Here is a 24,470-nt window from a genome sequence, read left to right on the forward strand (position 1 = left end):
TAAGAGTTCCTTTGTGCTCCCTGTTAGTTTTCCTTAGTCGCCATCTCTTGTTTTATCACACTCACTTTGCTTTTCTAAGTATCTAAGATAAAGATTTTTTAAAATTTCAGGTTGTCATTAACCTGCTGTGGAACCAGTCTGTGCCACAGCTGACAATTCCAACTACATCTACTTTATATATCTCTACATTTTCACTCTATCCTAGTCCTATTCATAAACACCCCAAGTCACCACTCTATTACCTGTAAAAGAAATAGACACAAGATGCTAAATGGTCTACTCCTGTCCTATGTTTCCATAACAACTTTGAACTCAGTCTCTGATTGTCTTTTTTAATAAGCTATTGTTAGTCCTTTTATATTTACATGCTGAATTCAAATCATATAATGTACAAACATTTCACCAGCTATATGCACACAGATGATAATTAACTATATAATTTCACCAATCAAATTCATAACAGTCCAAACTAAGTTCCATATAAATCACAATTTCCTCAGTTCAATATCAGAAAGAACAAAACATCATGTTTGGTTCATGCCAGAAACCTCAGATCTCTGTTGTCAAAACTGCTTCACTCTCTACACATGTATTTCATTCCTGATCCAAAATGAACCTGAAGATGTAAGCCATCAATGATCTATTTAACTGAACTGAAATTCAGATCTCAATCTAATCTATTCATAAGAACGGCTACTTTTGTCATAATTGTTTGTGCGGAATTTCAAGCTGTGACAATAAAACGTGCTGTTGACAACCTCTTTTTCAGACACTCGTGTCTACCAAATTCCTACTTAATCATTTAAATGATAGTTGGTAGGGATGTTACTGAAGATATATTTTACGTGTATGCCGGAAATGTTTACGAGACTTAACATTATTAATAAATGTTACAAATTTGAAAATCACTTTGTAACTAGTTTGGAGCAAGACGAATTATGTAGCTACATCACAATCACATCTTCAGATAATGAGTTACTTGGAAATCAATAGTAGTCTGCGATAGGGCGAAGTACATCTTGTCCATTTAATTTATGACTTGTGGAATAGCTCAGCAATCAACAGGCATTTCTTGTTAACTCCAACAGAGAGCAAGGTCCATTCAAATCACTGCCTGACGTTCATGATCAGCCTTAAAACAAGAAAAAAAACCCTTATGTTCCATGATATCGTTTTCCGTAGTAGCTTAGACTGTTCCCTGTTGCAGCTGGTTTACATATAGATTCAGGTATGAGCAGGAAGAAAATATCGTATTTTCAAAAACACAATACCTATACGTTACTTACTACTAGCATTTGTTCTTTCTTGCCATCCGAGTTGAGTATTGATCGGTTCTATATGCAAATATGTTTTCTTGCACTAAATATAGACTGCACCTGTCGATTAAGTCGCACCATCTGGTCCTCCAAACTAGAGGCCGCTGCCTGGTCTCCTGAACTGCGTTTGAAGACTTCCAATCACAGGCAACGCTCGTCGTCAGGGCGGAATTGGTCCTCCTTCAGGTTCCGATTGGACAACGTCACCAGTGCTTCGCGGAGCTCGTGCCTTTCCGTCACCCCACCTTATGGCAGATGACGTGATTTCATTGGCTGCCGAAGAAAAACGAAGGGGGGAAGGGCAATCCGAGGCTGTCGGCCCGTTTCCCCGTCGCTGTCAGTCAACCGAACTTGCTAAGCACCTCCAGCAACACCCCCTCACCGATTGGTTCCGCATCACTCTAGGCGACGCTGACGTCTTTGACGCGATCCGTGAATGGTTCTTTTTACATGTCAATCACTGCGCCCCGGCATCAAGTTAGATTGACCAAGAGGTTACAGCTGCAGTGAGAGGGAGAAAGAGATAGGCAAAAAAAAGTACAAAGACAGCCGAGTGAATTAGGGAGGGGTTTTAACCGTTTTAATTGGGGTAAAACCACGGGTTTTCCCTCAGACATCGTTTTATTTTTTTTCCGTGTACTAAAAGAGATGCGACTGGGCTTTTAAGATCTGAAAAAAATAAGCCGAGAAATTTTAGGAAAAGGAAAAAAATTATCTCAGGATTGAATTGAACTGAAGGAGCCGCCATGGCAGGAACCACCACCACCACCACCATCATCATCATCACCACCACCATCCTGCATTGAGCTCAGTCAAGATCAATACAGAGCTCTGAAATCATTTCAGATTTATTTCTGACGATTATTATAAAAATATTTTTTTAAAAAGACAGCTAATTTGACCGGGAGAAATTTGCGCGATGAAACCAGGTGGACAGGATTAAAATTAAGAGGGGATCGAAAATAAAGGAATATAAAAGTGTCTTTTTAAAATACATATATATGTTTGAAAAATTAGATGTCGCTTTAAAGTAATCATGAGTGGTCGACCCAGGACAACGTCTTTTGCTGAGAGCTGCAAACCTGTGCAGCAGCCGTCTGCTTTTGGGAGCATGAAAGTCAGCAGTAAGTACATTTTTTTTTCCAAATCATTTTTCTTTATTTAGAATCCTCCCCCCGTCCCGAAAATACTGTCAATCGAACGATTTCTTGATCAGCAGTATTTATTAATTAACATGCAGTGCTAATCGTAAAAGATATAGGCCAGCCTGGAAATGATTCGCCTGATTGTCTGCTTATGGCCGAAAGGATTCCTGGTCACAAACGACTTGAAATCGAAAAAAGACGGAAAACTTTAATCTGCTTAGTAATGTGTATAAACCAGTTGTGAACTGTTTCTTTTAACTCTAATTGTTTAGAAATATTAAATTAATACTAATAATTTTCATGTTAGAATTGGAGTTTACAATTTCTGAAGGGTGCAAATATGAGAATAACTTTATTGTATAACCAGTAGACATTAAATTAATTCCTATGTTGCATTTCTATCCTTTCCTCTGTCTGCGTGTTCACCAGGTTAAGCAGAGGTGTGGTATGGTTAGGAATTTGGCACGTTTATAATGGTGTGCAATTAGTAGTTTTCAACATGTCGACTTAAATTTTGAATAAGCCAAAATCAATATAGTTTTTTTAAAATGTAAAAACATAATTTCTAACTGCTGATTCTAACAAATAGATGATTACTTTTAAAAGTACATCTTATATATTAAAGAGGGATGTTAAATATCTTGTTCTCAAGAATACTGTGAATGTTATATATAGTTATAAATGTGTATGTGAGTTGAGACATGCAGAATCTGCTGTTCTTTTAAAAGTCTCCTGATTTTCTGCAGTTCACAAATATCTAACTGTTCAAACAATTGGGGGGAAAGTGGAGGTAAGAATATTCACTAAATGAAGTGATGAGACAACCACACCACTTTGAAGACCTCACTGGAGGTATGCAACCCCTAAAGTCGTCACTGTCAATAACGAAAATAAAAAACATTAGGATAACTTTGAGGGCAATTATGAAAGAATTGTGATTGACTATAAAGTTGGAAATCCAAAATTTTGCAGTTTGATTCCTAAAACAATGTTTTTAGGATAGGCCTAGAGTCTAAAATGTATTCTAATTTATGTAGAAACCGAATGGCAAATCATTCATTTAAAAAAATTTGAATTTTAAGAAATCTTAACTATCCTGGCACAATACATTCTAAACTTCCAAAATAATTGGGTAAACCTCATTTGGTGTACTGCAACATCATTTGCGAAGCAATTTTATTGTTTTTTTTGTAAATCCATTTTTTTTTTTGTAGATTCAAATTTAGTCCGATTGTTCAAAGAAAGCCTTAAAACAATGTACTTCATCACATATCAGGAAAGGGGCATAGCAGTAGAGATACAGTATTTCTCATTTTCAGCACAGAACATGGCTAAGAATGCATCTCTTGCCTTTTGCTTGGCAGAAATTAATCTTTATGGGTTATTTTGTTAAAATCTCTATTTCATTTAGATGAGTTAATGCAACCAAGGAAATTGTAACTTTGGTCCATAGTCTCTGCTAATTCATTGATCTCAACTAAGACAGTAGCTGCGGTGCTACTGGTGACTTCAGTCCATCAGGTTGGGGGGAAGGGGGTAAGTTGGCCAGGCTTTCTGCCACTGATTTATTTTCCACAGTTGTAAGCTCTTGTATGGAACTACTGAGTGAGGGTAGATTTATAGGCCTACTACTGTACAAATTCGCAAAACAAATTTAATGAATGCGATCACCAAAATCCAAAGCTTTATCTTAAAACTTAGCTCAGATTTTTAAAGAACAGTTATCTGTGGTAGCTGGCAAATGGCCATTTTCCACTTTTTGTAACATGAAGGATTGATGTGCTCCCTCCCTCACTCCAACTATCTCCCACTTCTCATGCACTTTACCGTCTTTCCCGTCCTCCCCTCCCTTTCCCGTGCACCCCTTCCCTACCCCCTCACCTGTCCTCCTCTGCCATAACCCCCTTCCCTTTTCCCCCATACTCTACCATATGTTCCTTCCCTTCCGCCCTGCCCTCCTCTACTGTATGCTCCTTCCCCCGCCCCCTTCATTTCCCCTGTTGTCATCTACCGTATGCTCCTTCCCTTCCACCGTCCTCCTCTTCCGTGCACCCCTTTCCCTTTGCCCCTCTATCCCCCTCTACCATGACCCCTTTCACTTTGCCTCCCCATCTCCTCTTCCGTGCACCTATTTCCCTTTGCCCACACGTCCTTCTCTACTGTGCACCCCTTCACTTTGCCTCCCCTCCTCCTCTTCCGTGTGCCCCTTTTCCTTGCCCCTTTCCCTTCAAGCCCCCCATCATTGTCCTCTTTCCATGTGCCCCTTTCCCATCGCACCTGCTGTCCTCCTCTACTGTGCACCACTTCCCTTCTCCCCCCAAACTCCTCTTCTGTGCGCCCTTTACTTTTCCCTTCGTGTCCCCCCCATCGTCCTTCTTCTGTGCACCACTTTGCTTTCTTGCCCCCCCCCCCACCCCCCTTTCGTGCGACCCTTGCCAACCCCCAGACATGCGTCCCTCCATCCTCCTCTATGTGCCACTTTCCCTTTGCTGCCCTCCTGCTGCCTCCATCTGTGCACACCCTTCCTTTTGCCCCCTCGCCGTTCATCGTCTTCTTCCATGCGCCCCTACTCTTAGTCGTCCTCTTCCGTCCTTTCCCCTTCACCCCCACCCCTGTCGTCCTCCTTCCATGCGCCCCTTTCCCTTCACCCCCCCCCCCCTCCCACCCGTTGTCCTCCTTTCATGGAACCTTTTCCCTCCCTCTCAACGTCATCTTCCGTGTGCCCCTCAGTACTCCTTTTCTGTACATGACTTTCCCTTCGTGCCCCCACCACCGTCATCCTCCTTCTGTGCGCCTCTTTCCCTCATTGTCATCGTCCTCTTCCGTGCGCCCATTCCCTTTAACCCCCCAAGTTGTCCTCTTCCATGTGCCCCTTTCCTTCTGCCAGTCAGCGAATCCTCTATCCATGATCCATGCCAGTAACACCATGCAGCTTTCTGTGTAGTACCTTGGCCTCTGGAATTGGTGGAATAGGTGTATCTTTGTAATAGACATTTCAAACGATTTGATTGATTTCCATGAGAGCTATAAAGGTCCTAAGGTCTATTGCTGATTTATGCCGAGTTAGTTAATCTGTTGATATAGTATTTAAGCATTACAGTTTCGACAAGCAAAATTATCAAGAATTCCTGCTCTTAATTGTGGTCTGGAAATTGTAGTCATGATATGCAGTTGCTTCTAAGCACTGAATTTGATCCAGCTTCAGCGTCTCAATGATTGAAAACTCTACCAACATTTGGCTTCTGGTACCCTAGTAGAAGAGAAGAACATTGACCATGGCTGATGTTGGGAAACAGGAAAAGAAGAGGTTGATATTTAAAAGAGCAATAAACACCTAATGTCTTAAATGTTTGAAATTAATTAATTTCAGAAAATACCCTGTTTATTGGCTATTGTTGTTCATTGTTTCCCACCTTCGTAAAAAAAAATTATCAGATACTGGTTTGCCCTTGTTATCTTTCAGTTCTTCAATCTGTTACCTCAGCTTATCAATTGTAATGAAAGTCACTAAAATTTCACAAGTAAGATCGTTGAGTGGACACTTTTTATTTAAAAAGCAATTGGCTTCCTAATCCATTTCAGTTGAAATGACTTTTTTTTTATGGTTAGCTTAAAAATATTTTGAAGGGACAGTGATTAGATACTTATGTTGATATCAACATTCCTCATCTTGAACATTTAAATGATAGCCAGTGTTTCACCTAATTTTATTGAATGTCACTTGCCAAAAGGTGCATGAATATAGATGTTGGGTGAGAAGATCAGGTGATCAATGTTTAGATTGTTTGGTAAAGTTCATTATCAAATAGTCACTTGGATAATGTGGTAAGGGATTGCTGACATCTGTTATGGACAAAACAAAGCCCCCTCAAAATATATCAAGAAGACCGCCTAGACCCTGACTTGTTATTTTTTAAAGATGCTGAGTTCTGGATGCAATTCGATTTGCTTCAAACCTGGTAGTTTGACAAAACAGTATTTTTATGCTATGTTAGAATAGTTGCTGTTTAGTAGTTAAATAATCTGTTATTCTGTTAAGTTTTCCAGTAGAGTTATATTGTTCCAGTTGTTCTTTTTGGTTGTATTTTACAGTGTAAACTGTTCTAATCTCGTAACATCCCTAAAACAAACCTTTGGCACAGACCCATTCAGTAAAATAGATTGTCTCACATGCAATTCTAGCAGCAGGCAGTGAACCCAGGGTTTTAGCTGTATCTGACAGTAATAGTAGTTTCCACATCTGGCTTCAAGACCCCTGCAACTGCTAAAAGCTAAAGCTAAAATCCTGGCATGTGGGAGTTTGACTCCACTCCTTCGTGCTGCTTCTATTCCAATTTTAAAAAAAACAGCTAGCTGGTCTTAGAGCAGACAACTCTGTTCCAAGTTTGCAACACTCGTTTCCAAAACACAAAGCCCTTAAAGGTAACGCACCATTGAACCTTTCCCAGCATTCGACCTCTTCTGAGTGGAGAGGAGAGAGATGGGGCAAAAAGAAGCTTAAACATACTTATTAATTCCATTTAGAATCATGGGGTCATGGAGATGTACAGCACAGAAACAGACCCTTCGGTCCAACTCGTCCATGCCAACCAGATATCCCAACCCAATTTAGTCCCACCTGCCAGCACCTGGCCCATATCCCTCCAAACCCTTCCTATTCATATACCCATCCAAATGCCTTTTAAATGTTGCAATTGTACTGGCCTCCACCACTTTCTCTAGCAGCTCATTCCATACACACACCACTCTGTGTGGAAAAAGCTGCCCCTCTTACCCTAAACCTACGCCCTCTAGTTCTGGACTCACCCACTCTAGGGAAAAGACTTTGTTTACCCTATCCATGCCCCTCATAATTTTATAAACCTCTATAAGGTCACCCCTCCGCTTCTGATGCTCCAGGGAAAACAGCCCCTATTCGACCCCTCTCCATAGCTGAAATCCTCCAACCCGGGCAACATCCTTGTAAATCTTTTCTGAACCCTTTCAAGTTTCAAACATCTTTCCAATAGGAAGGAGACTAGAATTGCACGCAATAAGGTAAAGGTGTACTTGCGCTTGATTATTTTGTATGTGGAATTAAGTTGGAGGTGCATGGAAAAGAGGCTTGATGGAAAATCCTGTTCAGATTGGAGTGGTATGGTGGCTACGTGGTAAGCACTATTGCTTCACAGTGCCAGGCACCTCGATTTGATTCCACCCTTGGGCAATTGTGGAAACTCAACATAGATATTCTCCCCATGTCTGCATGGGTTTCCTCTGGGTACTCTGGTTTCCTCCCACAGTACAAAGATGTGCAGGGTATGTGGATTGGCCATGTCAAAATGTCCAGGATTGTATAGGTTAGGTGAAATTGGCTTGAGGAATGTAGGGTTACAGGGATAGACTAAGGGGTGGGTCTGGGTGGGATGTGCTTCAGAGGGTTGGTGTGATCTTGATGGATCGAATGGCTTGCTTCCACATTGTAGAGATTCTGTGATCTATGTACGCTTAAATATGCTCTGCCAGTTTGTACTTAACTCTGGTAGAAGCAAGATATACATTGAACCAATCAGATTTTTTTGTATAATGTATATTTCATAGGGATACAGAAATTACAATGCTGCTTTGAATCCTAAATCCTTTGGTTTGTCTTCCTTTTAAAATGGTTTTAGATGTTTTGTACACTTATGAAACAATTGTGAATCGTATTTGTACTTAAGGCTTCCTTTCACTTAATTTTAGTGAATTACTTCAAAACAATGTTCAAATAATAGGCATTCACTGAATGCATTCTCATATCAACATATGAAAAGTTTAATATTGATTCTATAAAGTCAACCTTTGCACTTCAGTGGTGTTTTTTCATTATGTGAAGAAACCTTTCTTGGCTGTTGGGTTACTAGAAAGATAACTTAACTTAATTGTGCGTCTATTCTCAATATACACTAAAGATTTTTAAAGTGCAAGTTGTTCTATTCTGTAATACTGAAATTCTTTAATTTAGTTAGCAAATTTAGTTTGCAAACAAATTAAATGCTGGGAGTGATATTATCTCCACTCAATGTATATGCAGTAGCTTAGTTTTAATGTGTATTGGGGCTATTCAAATTAAAACGTGATTGGGGTTGTTTTTGCTTCAGTAATATTTAGTTTCCACCAAGGATTCCCCAATATTTTTATTTCTGGGATTTTTTTCTTTTGCTTTTTTGCTCCATGATTACTTACTCATGAAATAAGGTGAGTGAAATACAAGACACCTGTACATGTGTTGTCAGATGCATTTGTCCTTAGCAATAAAAAGGTTACCAAAATATTCAATGTATTTCAATAACAAGTTGTGCTAATCACTATGGTAAGAAGCACACTTCAATTGTACATTTGTGGAAAGTAATTTTTAATTTGCCATGAGTATCATAGCTTTTAGGAGTTAAGCTATATCGCAATATTTGTCAGTATTACAGAATTGAGATTTAAAGTTTTAAATTCATTATCGTAGTGACCTCAGGTGTCTTGTGGATCATTGATAAATTATAGGATATGGTTTTGGCCAGTGATGATTAGCGTGATGGAGTATTTTACCTACATGTAACTGTAGGGCAAGGTTCTTTCATTTGGACGTGAAAACTGAACATACAAACATAGACCATTTGTATTCTGGAAGTCATTCTCTATTCAGTTAAATCATGGCTCACGTGCACCTTAACTCTTTGTTCCCTAGCTGATATTTGCCCCTGAGTTGCAAAGATTATTCAGTCATTTACATATTGCTGTTTGCTAAGCCTCTTTGGTTGAGCAGACTCAAGAGACTGAATGGCCTACTCCTAATTCACGTATGCATGTTCATCTGCTTTTAGGAGTTTGCTATGTGTAAATTGGCTGACAACATTCTGCATTACAACTATGATTTCATGTCAGTGTATCATTAGTGCTTTGAGATATCCTGTATCATGAAAGCACTGTATAAAAGCAGATGGAATTTAATTTAGATAAATAGTTTTTCTTTGAATTTACCCACCTTGATTCCATACTCATCGATTTCATTACCTAAAAAAAGTCTGTAGTTTAGTTTTTAAATTGTTAATTGATATAACCTCGATGACCTTTAAATTTCCATTACCTCTTTACGTGAATAAGTGATTCCTGACTATCCTAAACAGCTTGCCTTCACTTTTGAGCTTAAGCTCACTTGTTTTAATCATTTTAAATACCTTGTTAACTTCATCCCTTAATCTTGAATTCTTGTTTTATAATAGATTTATTAGCAGGTATCATGAATTGAAACTTAAAGCTTTTGTAACTCAACAAAAGGCAAGCTTGTAAAGAATTTATGTCTCAACTTTAGGTTTGACCGGTTCTGACTGTGTTTTTAGATGTTAATTTTGCTTTCTCTCCACAGATGCTACCAGACCTGCTGAGTTTCTCCAGTAATTTGTTTTTGTAACACCATTTCTTGCATTCTTCAGTGATCATGTGTGAATCCAATCCATTATGGGCATTGTTGAACAAAAATAGACTTGGGTATCCAATTTCGTTAAGCATGCATAGAGTCATATAGCACAAAAACAGACCCTTAGTCAGTACAAATTGTTTGGACCTATAATGCCAAACAAAAGTAATCCCACTTGCCTGTGCTTGGCCCCGTATCCCTTCAAACATTTCTTATTCATGTGCTTATCTTGATGTTTTTTAAACATTATAACTGTACCCACTTCCATCACTACTTCAAACTTCATTCCACATGCAAACCACTCTTTTTTTAAAAAAAAAATGCCCCTTGTGTCTTTTCTTTAATATTTCTCTCTCTCTCTCTCTTTAAAAATATGCCTTCTAGTTTTGATATCCCCCACTCTACGGAAAAGACACTTGCCATTCACATAAAGACATTTATGTATGATTGCACGACTGTAATACAGAAACTTTGTCAGCCTGAGATTGATTTGAATAGGTGAATGCAGGAAAATGTTAAAGGGAAACTAAGAAAAGGAATTGACCATTTGTCTCTTAAGGAAACGAAGACTAAAACTGAAATTGGAAATCAAAAGCTCCGAAGAGACTCAACCTAGTTGAAACTGTTCTAAAGGACACAGCCATCAGAGCACACTCGATCCCAGTGGTGCACTACCTGTAGGCTGAATGAGGCAGAGGCTTGACCCAGGAGCTGAGGATAGATAAATCTAATTTGCTGCAGCTATTTCTGTTGCTTGAAGGTAACATTGGTCTGGATTGCACAAATCCAGATTGAAGAGATTGTGCAGATCGGAGTTATTTTTGAAGAAGGCAATGCCCATGGACTTTGCTTGGTTGTAAACTTGGTTTTAGGTGGGGATCAGGCTTTCTCTAGAAGGAGAAGAACTGCAAATCATTGTGAGGAAGATGGATTTTTAAAGAATTTTGTGACTGATATTGATCTCTATATTGAATAGACTGCTGAGGTCATTCATAAGAATTGTCTGTTTTACTGCCATTTATTGTGTAACTTGTTTAGTAATTTGTAATCACCCAAAATGTGTCTACTAATTTATCTGTAACTTGAGTTGATTCTGGGTTTTAGAGTACAGGTTGTTACCCAAGATAGTATTTTGGTGTTTGCCTTGTTTGACTTTTTTTTTGTTTTTAGACCATGGAATCTATGGCTTCATTTTTTGTACACAGCTGGGCTTTTGTGTTTTTAAAGCATTACTGATCTCAACTGGGGTCATAACACAATTCTTGTGTGTGATTAAAATGCCATCTTAAACTGCATGCTCTGACTGATCATATTGGAATGCTGAAACCATCCATTTTGAATTTAGATTGAATTAATTTCTAAGTGGTGAGGAGTATTAGTGAACAGGTACAAAAAAGATAATTGGAAGTAAGATATTAGCCTTTGTTTCAGAGGGGCTGAAATGTAATGTACTGTAATGGAATGAAGTCTAAAGTACATGTTCTTCTCTGTACAGAAGCTGCCAGACCTTCTGAGCTTCTCCAGCGATTTACTTTTTTATCTGAAGTTTTGGTTAGACAGCATTGTGGAAGTGTTCAGTTCTGGGTTTTGTACCTCAAAACATGCTCATTCTGGCAAGGGTGCAATGAAAATTTAGTTGAATGATACCTTTTAACTCTTTTGGTCAAAATGCTGATAGTTTGCTAAAACTAAGATTCTATTAATTCCCTTAAGTATCAAAGATTTTACAGTATGATCTGGATGAGTTATTTAAAATGATTAAGGCGCAGAAATGGGGAAACTGTATTTCCTGGTGTAGAAGTCCAAAGAAAAGGGCATTAAACTTAACACTGGAACTAGGCTATTCAGGATTGAAGTTGGGAAAACTGAATTTGATAGAATTTTATTAGGTGACAGTATTGAGAGAGATGAACCAAAGTGAGTGAAGATGAAATACCTATGAACCAGGACCTAACTGAATAGATGAACATATGTCATGGACTGAGAGGAGCAGTAGGAAGCCAATGTTTTAAAAATATGCTGACTGATTCTGAGAGGATCATTATATAATGAAACATTATTTCTTTTACCAAATCTTGCATTTCCTCCAAAGTAGGGAAATTCTTAATTATTTATTCAACTTTTGATGTTATCTTTTCCCTTGCCTAGTTAATTCACATGATATGTTAACTTGTTATCACATTGTTTTCTTTGGATTTCATTTTCCCCGTTGAACTTCTGAGACAATAGATTTAGAGAAAGCACTGTTGTATTGTTGTTTAAGTTTCCACTGACTAGTTTTGTGTCCTTGTTCATTGAATTCCAGAGCATTCTTGTTGTTGGGGTTTTGCTCCTTTGACTGTTCTTGCTGTCTTGAGTTCTTTGATACAACTATTGGATTCCTGCAGCTAGTTAATTTAAAGCTTTGCCTGCTGATACACAGCAGTTCTGGATAAGTGTTATTTGTTGCCCACTTTGGTCTAGTCAAGATAGGTTTATGTTTTAATATAGTAGAATATCATTTAACCCAAATTGGAGGAAGGTTTTAAACTCTTTTTGGAACAAGTTTCTTTGAAGTGTGTCAAACTTTGCAGACATCGATCAACTTTCTTTAGCCACAAACTTGCATTTATGAAGCCTCCAGTTGCTTATTAACGATATTACGGATAGATATTAAACAAAGCTTTTGGTGGGAGTCAGAGGAATAAATAAAGACTTAAGGGAAGTTAAGGGACTTTAACTCTTCACATTCTATTTGTTTAAGTATTTTTGTAGGAAATTGCACCAATGGGAGCCAAGCAACAGAGAGCCTCACTGTCAATGGTGGGGCAGTTGATGCAGTTTCCAAATGAACAAATGGTTAGCAAAACAGTGTTTGTCAGTCATTTTAATTGGGAATCTAGCCAATGTATGTTAAATGTTCTTTGACCAGAGGATGACAGCAAAAGAAATGGTGAGGTTGTACAGTGACTTTTTTTTCCAGTCTTCCACCTTGATGTTTCCCCACCCTTAAGGAAAGTGCCTTGTACTCCAGGTGCCAGATTGTTGCTCCAAGAATAGGAATTTTGGCTTCATGCCTGACTGTTTCAAGTAAACTCTTAAGAGGGCTAAATTGTTTTGAACTGGGCTAGGGGTTTAATCCAAGACAATTTGCCTTGGTCCACAGCTTTCCTAAACATGTTCTCCAGTGAGTAAATCATAATACCTTCAATTTTTTTTCTGTTCCTCTAATAAATATGCCCAGAAGTCATAAAGCTGGCTGATTAGTATGTGAATTTGATGGAAGTAGTCTCTTAATCTTCTAAATAATGCCATTTTGGGTTAACTCCCATAGCAACAGAACAAGATTTAATCCATAGTAATCAATTTCTTCACCTGATACGTTTGATGGCATATGAAAGTTTAGGTTTTTGATTGGAATCACTTCTAGATACAGATTTAAAATCAAACCATTTAGATGCCATGAGAAATCCTCACTTTAAAAAGTACCCAAAAATTGAAGTAGGCTTGTTACTTTTGAAGTTGAGGAAATGTGGAGAAATACTTGAATACAAATTGACAGTACAGATCTAGAGAATGCAGTACTTTGGATATCACAGGTCAGATCAAGCTTGCATGATAGCAAAGTAAGACGCTAGAGCTTGTCTGCTCTGTCCATTTTTGAAAAAAATTGGTCTTTCTCTTCATTCTTCTTGCCTCCTATCCTCAGGCAGCATCAGTGAAGGCCAGTGAAGGCTCCCCGCCTCGAGATCCTCAAGGCAAGATCCCAGCATGTACTGGAGACTGTCTGCTCTATCTTCTCTGTTGGAAGGACTGTCATTCTGAACTTTATAATTTCTTTGTAATTTGTTCCTAAGATTACCTAGGTACCTTTTTTGTGCTTAAGATGGCAATAAGGTCTATAATGCTAGACTTTTTTTTTTCTCTAATTTATTCCAAAGAATCTGTACTTGGGTACCTTCATACCTAAGATGATGCCAAAAGCAGTGACTTTATAAACTTTTCACTGTACTCACGAGTTTGCCCATCTGGAATTGCTCTTGAGCTACTGCCTTGATCCACTGCAGTCCGTTTGTGTAGGTAGACCATCAATGCCCCTCCAATGGCCATCCAGGGAACCAAAGGATCCTTCCACATCCGGCAGAAATTTTCTTGCATATCCAAACACCTAATCTGCTGTGTCCATTGTTATCAATGTTGTCTTCTCTACATTGGGGAAACAGGATGCCAACTTGCAGAATGTTTCAGAGAATGTCTCTGGAACACACTCACTAAACAACCCCACCGCCCTGTGGCTGACCACTTCAGCTCCCCCTCCCACTCTGCCAAGGACAGGCAAGTCTGGGCCGCTTCCACTGGCAAATCCTAGCCATCTGACGACTGGAGGAAAACACCTCATCTTCCGCATTGGGACCCTCCAACCACACTGAATCAATATGGATTTCACCAGTTTCCACATCTCTCTTTCCCCCCCCCCCCCCCCCCCCCACCTTATTCCAGATCCAACCCTCCAACTCAGCACCACCCTCTTGAACTGTCCTACCTGTCAGTCTTCCTTCCCACCTATCCGTTCCACCCTCTGCTCCCTCTGCTCTGACCTATCACCCCCCCTCGCCACCTTCATCTATCTATCATATTCCTAGCTAGCTGTCCCCAAGCCCCTCCCATTTATCTCTCAGCCCCCTTTCACACCCCTCCCAGACGTTCCTAATGAAAAGTTTATGCTTGAAACTTTCCTGCTCCTTAGATGCTGCCTGACCGGCTGTTTTTTTCTAACGCCACACTTCTTGACGCCAATGCTATTTGGCAAGGAATTCAGGGATTTCAACCCAGCACCAGTGAATGAATGGTAATAAAATTCCAAGTCCGGATTGGCTTGGAGAGAAACTTGCAAGTGGTGGTGTTCCCATATGTCTGCTACCTTTGTACTTCTGAATGGTAAACGCTGTAGATTTGGAAGGTATTGTCTAAGGAGCCTTGGTGAATTTTTACTGTGCATCTTGTAGATGACACACTTACTGCATGTTGGGGGTGGAGGGAATGGATGCTTGTGGATGTAGTGCCAGTCAACTAGACTACTTGGCATAGTGTTTGTGTTGTTGGAGATGCATTCATCCATCGTACTCCTGATATCTACCTTGTAGATGGTGGCAGTCTTTTGGGGGTAAAGAGATGAGTTTCTCCTTTTCAATATTCCTATCCATTTGTAGTATTTGTACTTATATGACTAGTCCAGTTCAACTCCTTGTTAAAGGTAACCTCCAAGTTGACAGTGGCGGATTCACCCATGATAATACCATTGAACACCAAAGGATGATGAGTTTCACTTGTTGGAGATGGTGATTGCCTGGTACTTGTGTGGCACAAATATTACTAGCTACCTGTCAACCCAAATGTGGCTATTATCCATGTCTTGCTACTGTTGGTCTTGGATCTGAGGAGTTGCAAATGGTGCTGATCATTGCACGATCAGTGACAATCCCACTTCTAACCTTAGGATGGAGCAGTTGAAGATGGTTGGCCAAAAGGCTCAACCCTGACGACCTCCTCCAGAGATACCCTAGAACTAAAATGACTGATCCCCAGTGATCACAACCATTTTCCTTTGTACTTGATCCAATAAACAGAGACGTCTCCCCTCCCCCAGGCTTCCTGATGTCACACTCCATCAAATGCAGTCTTTATATCAAGGGCAATCATTGTCATCTCCCTGCTGCAGTTCAGCTCTTCAAACTAAAGCTGTAGTAAGGTCAGGCACAGAATAGTCCAGGTGAAACCCAGACAAAGTGCCAACAAGCATATTACAGATGAGCAGTGTAACTTCATGAGATTAATCTTTCAGTCACTTTCCTAATGGTCTAGAATTGAGTGGGTTGGATTTGTCCTGATTTTTTGTGAAAGAGTCCACCTAGGCAATTTTCCAAATTATCAGGCAGATGCCATTGTTGCAGCTATGCTGAAACTGCTTGGTTTGCTGCAGCTGCATGTTCTGGATCACAAGTCTTCAGTACTTTAGCTGAAATATTGTCGGGGTGCACAATCTTTGTAGTATCTCGTTCCTTCAGTTGTCTTGGTATTATATGGAATGAATCAAATTGGCTGAAGACTGGGGGCCTCCAGAGGAGGGCTGGGTTGACCGGTCATTGAGAATGCAGATATTTGTCAAACTGCAGTAGCTGTTGAGTTGTTAATGCCCGCCACCATTTATTAACTGTTGTGTGGTGGAACTGCAGAGCTTAGATCTGATCACTTGGTTGTGAAATCGCTTAACTGTCTATCACTCCTTTTGCTGTTTGGCATAAAAGTAGTCCTATGTTGTAGCTTCAGGTATACACTTCAATTTTAAGAATGTCTAGTGCAACTCCTGGCATGTACTTTTCATTGAAGCAGGGTTGATCTGTTGGCTTCATGATGACGGAGTAGGCAGTAAGCCAGGTATGTGGTTGCAAAATGTGTTTGAGTACAATTCTGCTGGTGACCCACAGGACATCACAGATGCCTGGTCTTGGCTAGACCTGTTTGAAATCACTTATTGAACACAATGGTGGAAGGTATCCTCACTTCAAAGACAGGCCATTGTCTCCACAAGGACTGTATGGTGGTCTCTGTGATATTGTCAAGGATAAGATATATCTGTGGCAGGCAGGTTGGTCAGCCTGATGTCAATTTATTTTCATCTTATTAGTTCCCTCATCACATGCAGCAGATACACTTGGAACTTGTCCTTTAGAACTGGACTAGTTCATTTAGCATGATGCTGCCACATTAATTATGATTTGGAGATGCCGGTGTTGGACTGGGGTGTACAAAGTTAAAAATCACACAACACCAGGTTATAGTCCAACAGGTTTAATTGGAAGCACACTAGCTTTCGGAGCGACGCTCCTTCATCAGGTGACAAGGATATTACAGTAGTATATAAAAATTACCATGGCAGTCTGTGGCTTGACTAATTTGAGACAGCCGTCCCAATTTTGGCACTAGCTCCCAAATGTCAATAAGGAGAGGTTTGCTGGGATGTTACGACTGATGTGAGGAGAATGCTGGAAATTGAACCCCAATACTCTGAGCTAAACCAAATATCTTGTTTTACCAAAATGGACATCTAGGAGCATATGAGAAAGCATATAAAGACAATGCCCAATTGTCATTTTTAATATGTATGAAACCAGTTTTATTAGATTGCTCCTTAACATTTTAAAGATGAAAATTATGATAGTGGAAAGCAAAGCAAGGAACTTGTCTCTGCAATGGTTCTGCCAACATGGATGACATGAAAAGTTACCACCACCTGTAATAACAAAGTCCAAGAAGCCATGTTGCTTTGCAGATGTAAAGATGTTAGTCACATATCAAGAGGCTTCTGTCAGTGTTGAGGTATGGGTCAGAAAGGTGAACACAATGAATGAACATAAATAGGATTATTATTCTGTTGATCCTGAAGAGTCTGATGAACGTCTGTCTACTCACTGGTCTGTTTCCCTAGCTGGAGCTGCAAAGACCATTGATGTGCTCTGGATTCCATGCTGAAGCATGTGAACATGTTTAACAGCATGACAGACTTTCCAGAAAGCATGCTAAGTAGAAAAAGATTGATATTTTTTAGAACTAACCCCTAATGCTTCTTGGTGTTTGTTACTGTACAAGCTGTTGTAAAATATGGACAAATTTTAACAATTATCTTGTTTACTGCATCAGTTTTCATTTTTATTTGACATAGGCCTTTATAGGCAAACCAGGTTCATGAGGATTCCTTGGCTGTCTTGAAGTTTTGCTTAACAAAGGTGCTCTGCAATTGTTTGTGATTTTACTGTAAACAGTATAGTAAACATTAATGACTGCTGGTTTTAACTACTTTGGCACTGAGAATTAACTGCCTTAAATGTGGAGCTTTTTTTTAAAAGATATAAATGTAACCTATTGGTTACCCTGTCAATTTAGGTCCAAGATGCCCTTGTTACTTTGGATTGTCAGTTTGCAGTTTCAGCAGCATAGTGGACAAAGCTGAAGGATTTGGGATTCTAGATAATAGCACAATATTTGGCCCCAGGATTTCATTTGGAATATTTATCCAGGTGCCTCCTCAATGACTTCATTGACCAGTGAATTGGAATTTCCTAGATGGACAGTCATGCTCTCTAGTGACTAAATGACAATGAATGTTTTTTTCCCCCCCCCAGTGTATTGTGCTGCCAGAGTCCTTTGTTCTTTTTTTTATTCACTCATGAGATATGGGTGTTATTGGCAGCGCTAGCATTTGTTGCACATGCCTAGTTGCACTTGAATGGTGGCTTACTAGATCATTTCCAGAAGACTGTTAAAAATAAATCTCATTGCTGTGGGTCTGGAGTCGGGTGGGCAAGACCAGGTAAGGACGACATTAGTGAACTGGACAAGATTTTTTACTACAGTTGACGGATATATTCCTATACTTTTAATTCTTTAATTTTTATAATTGAATTCATATTTCATTGTGTGCCTGGGTGGAATTCAACTGCTAGCCCTAGAACATGACCTAAATCTCTAAATTATTGTCAATGTCACTCCTCCCGAACTGCTAGTCTATGTGGCTCCTAATCTCATAATTTTAATTCGTGCAGGAGGTTGAAGAACTTCTACTTCACAGCTGCTTCTGTCATCAGTGTTCTTTCTCATCCAGTCACTACCAAGAATCAGTTTAGTCTGATCCTCTTTTGTTAAAACAACTGTGTATATTCGTATAGCCTTTTTTTAATGTATCCCCAAGATACCTTATGGGAACATTATAAAACAAAATTTGACAGAAGGAGATATTGGACAGATAATCAAGAAATTAGCCAATGAAGGAATTTGAGGACAATGTGAAAGAAGGGAAGAAAAGTGAAGAAGTTGAGGGGAATTCCCAAATTCAAGGTCTTCAGCATAGCCTGGTTGCCAAATAGGATGTAGTCAAGTGGTCAAAATGAGAGGAATGTAGATATTTTGGATCATTGTATGGCTGGAGGAGATAAAGGTAGAGGTGAGATCATGGGCTTTAAAAATTGGGATTGAATTTTAAAATTAAGGCATTGTTTAATTGGGAGTACAGTCTAAGGACAGATAAATTAGAACATGGAACAATACAGCACAGAACAGGCCCTTCGGCCCACGATGTTGTGCCGAACATTTGTCCTAGCTTAAGCACCCATCCATGTACCTATCCAATTGCCGTTTAAAGGTCACCAATGATTCTGACTCTGCCACTCCCACAGGCAGCGCATTCCATGCCCCCACCACACTCTGGGTAAAGAACCTACCCCTGACATCCCCCCCCATACCTTCCACCCTTAACCTTAAATTTATGTCCTCTTATAACACTCTGTTGTACCCGGGGAAAAAGTTTCTGACTGCCTACTCTATCTATTCCTCTGATCATCTTATAAACCTCTATCAAGTCACCCCTCATCCTTCGCCGTTCCAACGAGAAAAGGCCTAGCACCCTCAACCTATCCTCGTACGACCTATTCTCCATTCCAGGCAACATCCTGGTAAATCTTCTCTGCAACCTCTCCAAAGCTTCCACATCTTTCCTAAAGTGAGGCGACCAGCACCGCACACAGTACTCCAAATGTGGCCTAACCAAGGTCCTGTATAGCTGCAACATCACTTCACGACTCTTGAATTCAATCCCTCTGCTAATGAACGCTAATACACCATTGGCCTTCTTACAAGCTCTATCCACCTGAGTGGCAACTTTCAAAGATCTATGAACATAGACCCCAAGATCCCTCTGCTCCTCCACCTTACTAAGAACCCTACCGTTAACCCTGTATTCCGCATTCTTATTTGTCCTTCCAAAATGGACAACCTCACACTTGACAGTGTTGAACTCCATCTGCCACTCCTCAGCCTAGCTCTGCATCATATCGAAGTCCCTTTGCACTTTGCAGCCAACAACAGCCCTCCTCACTATCCACAACTCCACCAATCTTCGTATCTTCTGCAAATTTACTGACCCACCCTTCGACTCCCTCTTCCCAATTAGTTGATCTTGATGTGAGCAAGGACGTAGTATTTAGGATCAAGCTTCCAATGGGGAGGATGTGGGAGACTGACCTGAAGTGAAGTCTAGAGGTAATGACAAAGACATGGATGGGTGTTTCAACAACAGATGAGCTATTAGTGGACTAGAACAGTGTAAGGGACAGGGAAGAGGATTGGTAATAGTGTAGATATGTGGCCTAAAACTCATTGTAGAGTCAACAATGACACTAGCGTTGTCAAATTTTTGTTATACTATTCATTTGCCAGGAGTAATAATGGAGTTGATTGCCATTTACAGGGTTCCCAATTGGGGAAATGATAAAATTTTCTATTAATCTTAAGTACTTTTTTTGATTCTCATCTAAGTCCTTTCTACTGCAGACAGGCATTACGATTGAAGTGACTGAATTTCACCTTAACTTCCTTAATCTGTACTATTAATTCGTTGATTTTTGTGAAAAATTATTTCCTCCTGATCAACAAGTTTGGGATGTTTAATTACAATTTAGGATGGAAGCATTTTTAAATGTGTTCATGTACCTGCTCAAAATTGTGAAGAATTTTAATTAGGGGAAATATGCCACAGGTCAGTGAGTTGGCACTTGAGGGAATTAAGGTAAAATGTTCTTTGAGAGACTATCAGTGGGTTAAGTACAGTTCATTGGATTTTCAATATATTTCAGCTATTATGTAGCCTACGAGAAACAGTAGAAAGACCATCCATGTGGCTTTAAAATAAGTAGATAAATGTGAAAATTAAATAATTGTAAGAAGAGTATGAGTGAAGCATACAAAAATATGAAGGCAGTGACTTCAGTTGAGCCACCGCAAGCTTCATAAATAGCTTCCTGATCTTATAAAATTCTTAACTCAAATCTCCATTCCAATTTGCTGTAAACAAATACCTGCTTCTGTTGGGATAATTAGCAAGTCCCATGATGCTGGTTATAATTAACTTTGTTATTGATGCAAGCAAGTTATGCTGTTGTAAATGTTGTTCCTTATTGGAAGTATGTAATGGCATTTGTTTTGTGTGACCACTTGTAGTTTTTTGATTTACTGAATTCCACGTCAGCTATGTATTGATAGCTAGTTTCTTAACTCAGCATTTTCCTACATTCATTGAGTCACTTTAATGTCTCTTGCATTCTATCTACATAAATGTATAAGCATGTTCCTGTTCTAGCATATTGTTTCATGAATATGATGTCATGAAGGGGTGTGGTCAACTGCAAAGTTATGCATAGAAACTGACAGTGGAACAATTCTGTTGAACCCCATTTCGTTATCGTTGAATTGAAATCTGAAGCCTGAAGTTTTAAACTAAATTGTCTCCATTCTTGGATTTTTGGTTATAACTTTGTTTATGCAGTAAAAGAATCTTACGTTTAAACAACTTTTGAACTTCAGTAGGCTACGGAGGGAAATTGAGCTCAAACATGGAAAATTAGCCATTGATTGGATTTGTATGTTTTGTTTCACTCAACTTAATGAATGATTTCCTCCGTTTTGTGATTCTTCAGGCACAGATATTGGATGCAAACAGTAAGATGTTACTTCAGTGTCAAAACCACCAAGTTAAAAATGGCTTCTGGCTCAATTGGTTTCATTCAAGTGACTTTTTTGAAATGTCATGTATTCTTGGTTCACTGTTGGCATCATCCTGAGTTGTTTTCTTGATCATGTCAATCCCATGATTGCATAATGTCCGCTTAGTGTAGGAAGAATAAAAGCCATATTTGGCTGACAATTTCAGAAATCCATTGGTAAAGAAAGTAATTGCTATAATTTGTCAAAATACTACTGAAATTGAGATTCACAGTGCTTTAGCATCGCTCTGCAATATACTATGACTGCTGAAGTATTCATGTGGTTGGGTGAGGGGGTTATATATTATTGAGGAATGTAAGTGAATTTTAAAGCAAGTAACAAGGAAGTTCAAGGAATTGTATTTATTTGAATGTAATTGCTTTCCCTGAAGTGCTCATCGAGACACTGCACACTAACTTCAATTAGTAAACTCCACAACAACCTGATGAAGGAGTGGCACTGTGAAAGCTAGTGCTTCTAAATAAACCTGCACTTGGGTACATTGGTGTTGTAATTTTTAACTTTGTCCACCCCAGTCCAACACCGGCACCTCCAAGTCATAATTTTATATGAGCATTAATTCAAGTTGCCTTCTCTCATTCGCTCACTGAACTTTCTGCCCAGCGTTCCTGATTGTGATTAATCTTTCCAATTTGTTTCCTGTCCAGCACACCGTTCCCACTGCAGACTGTGCGAGCATATGTGTTCTTGCGACCCCCTTCCCCCCCCACTTCCTCCACTCCACAGATCTCCCTCCAAAATGGCTGTTCCCTTGTGAGAATGGTCTTTGCCTTGCGCCAACTTGTTGTGTATGATTGGATCAACGTCATAACTTTGGAAACTTGGCTGAAGGATAGGTATGCATTCCCCAAAATAAAGCTTTCTTTGTTGGGTATATTTTCCACTTGCTCCATTAAGACTGTGTGGTGGTAGTATCATTGTTTCCCAAATTGTTGCCTGGCACATGCACTGTATGTCTCTAAGTTTTGTTTTCCACCAAATGATCTGTATGTCCTTGCTTAATATGATCTGCCTGTACTGCTCATAAACAAAGCTTTTCACTATACTTAAGTACACATGACAATAAACAAATCAAATCAAATTACAGCTAGGCCGGACACCCTCTACACCTCTGGCAATATCCTCCTATGAGCACCTCACATTGCTCTATTGGTTTCACCTCCATTTAAAATCTTTAATCTTTAGTTGTTGTCCTAATGTGGTAAAAGTTTTCTTTCTGAAATATCCTTGTTTTCCCCCCTCAGCCTCTGCACCAAATTACTTCTAATCGTTGGTGATTTCTTGTCTCCACTTGAATTCATTACGCGTTTTCTCCTGATTTTGTTTTAACTCCCTTAATCTGTTCTTTTGTGTAAAGTCTCCTTGCCATGTTCCAACCTTACTTTCTATGTCAAGTTTTGGGGTAAGAAACAACTCTTGTCCCAATTCACTCATTGCATTCTGACTAATAATATTTCTGCAGCTGCTTGTTTGTATAGATTCACGCTTACCTTTGCCCTAGTCATCAATTAAGTTGTTTTTCTGTGGGCATTCCCATGGTATTCACTTTCTCTTTGTTGACTTGATATGGTAGGCAACTAGATTAGCCATTGGTTTAAGATCTGGCTGGCCCACACAAAATGTTACCAAGCTTTGTGTTAACTGATCACTATTCAAGGGTGATCTTTGAAATCAAAGATACCTGCTGGCCCCTCTCTACTGCAAACTGTCATTACCTTGTCTTCCCTGACATTATTTGATTTCTATCTCCTCTAAAATAGAGGCCATTCAGTCAGCTGCCTTTGCAGCTTTCCTGTCTAAGCTCAGCAGATGACCGGTCCTCTCAGGTTTTCCCCATGCTGTAGGCCTGAACTTGCAGCTTTCTTTTTCTCTTCTCCCCTTAGGCTGTCCAATCTCCCATTCACTTTGTCAATGAAACCCATTTTCCTACAAACTGCAGACCATCATACTTCCATTCCTTGTTCATTAGCTAATATTTTTCATGAATCTGTCCTCAGGTGCTCTTTCCCCTCTCCCCATTTATTTAAAATTACCTGCTCAAAACTGATCCTAAGTAAGCTGACTATTATCAAACTACTGATTGATCTGCAATCTTCCTTTCCCTTCCTAAGTCAGTTCCTATGGTCTTGCCTTTCAAATTTGTGCCCGTTTTTTTCCAGAGTTTTTTTTTTGCTGAATCTTTCAAGGTAAAGCTCATGTGACTGTGACCAAACATGTAAATTTACCATCCCCATTTTTCTTGACATAGCTGTAGACCTTTAGAAAGAGGATTACATATTTATCTTCCGATGTCTATTCTTTGTGCTTCATTTGGGTAGATTTTAAATATTTAATGATGGCCTGAATCATTTACGTTGATATATCTTCCTATTCTTGTACTCTTATTTCTGGTAACTATGGAGAGAATAGGGCCCCTCAAAGATCAGCAAGGCAGCCTTTGTGTGGAGTTGCAGAAAATGGGGGAGATACTAAATGAGTATTTTGCATCAGTAATTACTGTGGAAAAGGATATGGAAGGTATAGAGTGTAGGGAAGTAGATGGTGACACCTTGCAAAATGTCCATATTACAGAGCAGGAAGTGTTGGATGTCTTGAAATGCATAAAGATGGATAAATCCCTAAGACCTGATTAGGTGTACCATGAAACTCTGTGGGAAGCTAGAGAAGTGATTGCTGGGCCTCTTACTGAGACATTTGTATTATCGATTAGTCACAGGTGAGGTGCTGGAAGACTGGAGGTTGGCTAACATGGTGCCACTGTTTAAGAAGGGTAGTAAGGACAAGCCAGGGAACACTAGACCAGTGAGCCTGACGTCAGTGATGGGCAAGTTGTTGGAGAAAATCCTAAGGGGCAGGATGTACATGTATTTGGAAAGGCAAGAACTGATTAGGGATAATCAACATGACTTTGTGCATGGGAAATCATGTCTTTCACACTTGAGTTTTTTTGAAGAAGTAACAGAATAATTGAAGGCAGAGCAGTAGATGTGA

At 39.5% G+C, this 24,470-nt stretch overlaps 1 protein-coding gene and 1 long non-coding RNA gene across 6 annotated transcripts in view; one reads left to right on the top strand and one right to left on the bottom strand.

The window, feature by feature from the left end:
• LOC148148529 (uncharacterized) overlaps positions 1–1,427 on the bottom strand; it is a 197,298-nt gene extending 195,871 nt beyond the window's left edge. For all 5 annotated transcript variants that reach the window (XR_015758844.1, XR_015758843.1, XR_015758842.1 and 2 more), the window contains exon 1: positions 1,287–1,427. This is a non-coding gene — a long non-coding RNA (uncharacterized LOC148148529). The remainder of the gene's footprint in view (positions 1–1,286) is intronic.
• Positions 1,428–1,838: 411 nt separating this feature from the next.
• Positions 1,839–24,470, top strand: part of gsk3ba (glycogen synthase kinase 3 beta, genome duplicate a) — a 188,307-nt gene continuing 165,675 nt past the window's right edge. The window contains exon 1 of the mRNA XM_043701008.2: positions 1,839–2,440. Within this exon, the coding sequence (XP_043556943.1) occupies positions 2,353–2,440 (88 nt within the window). The 5' untranslated portion in view covers positions 1,839–2,352. The remainder of the gene's footprint in view (positions 2,441–24,470) is intronic.

The sequence above is a fragment of the Chiloscyllium plagiosum genome, unplaced genomic scaffold (assembly GCF_037043375.1).
Source record: "Chiloscyllium plagiosum isolate Xiang-an unplaced genomic scaffold, Cpla_swu_hap1 HiC_scaffold_12, whole genome shotgun sequence".
Lineage (NCBI taxonomy): Eukaryota > Metazoa > Chordata > Chondrichthyes > Orectolobiformes > Hemiscylliidae > Chiloscyllium > Chiloscyllium plagiosum.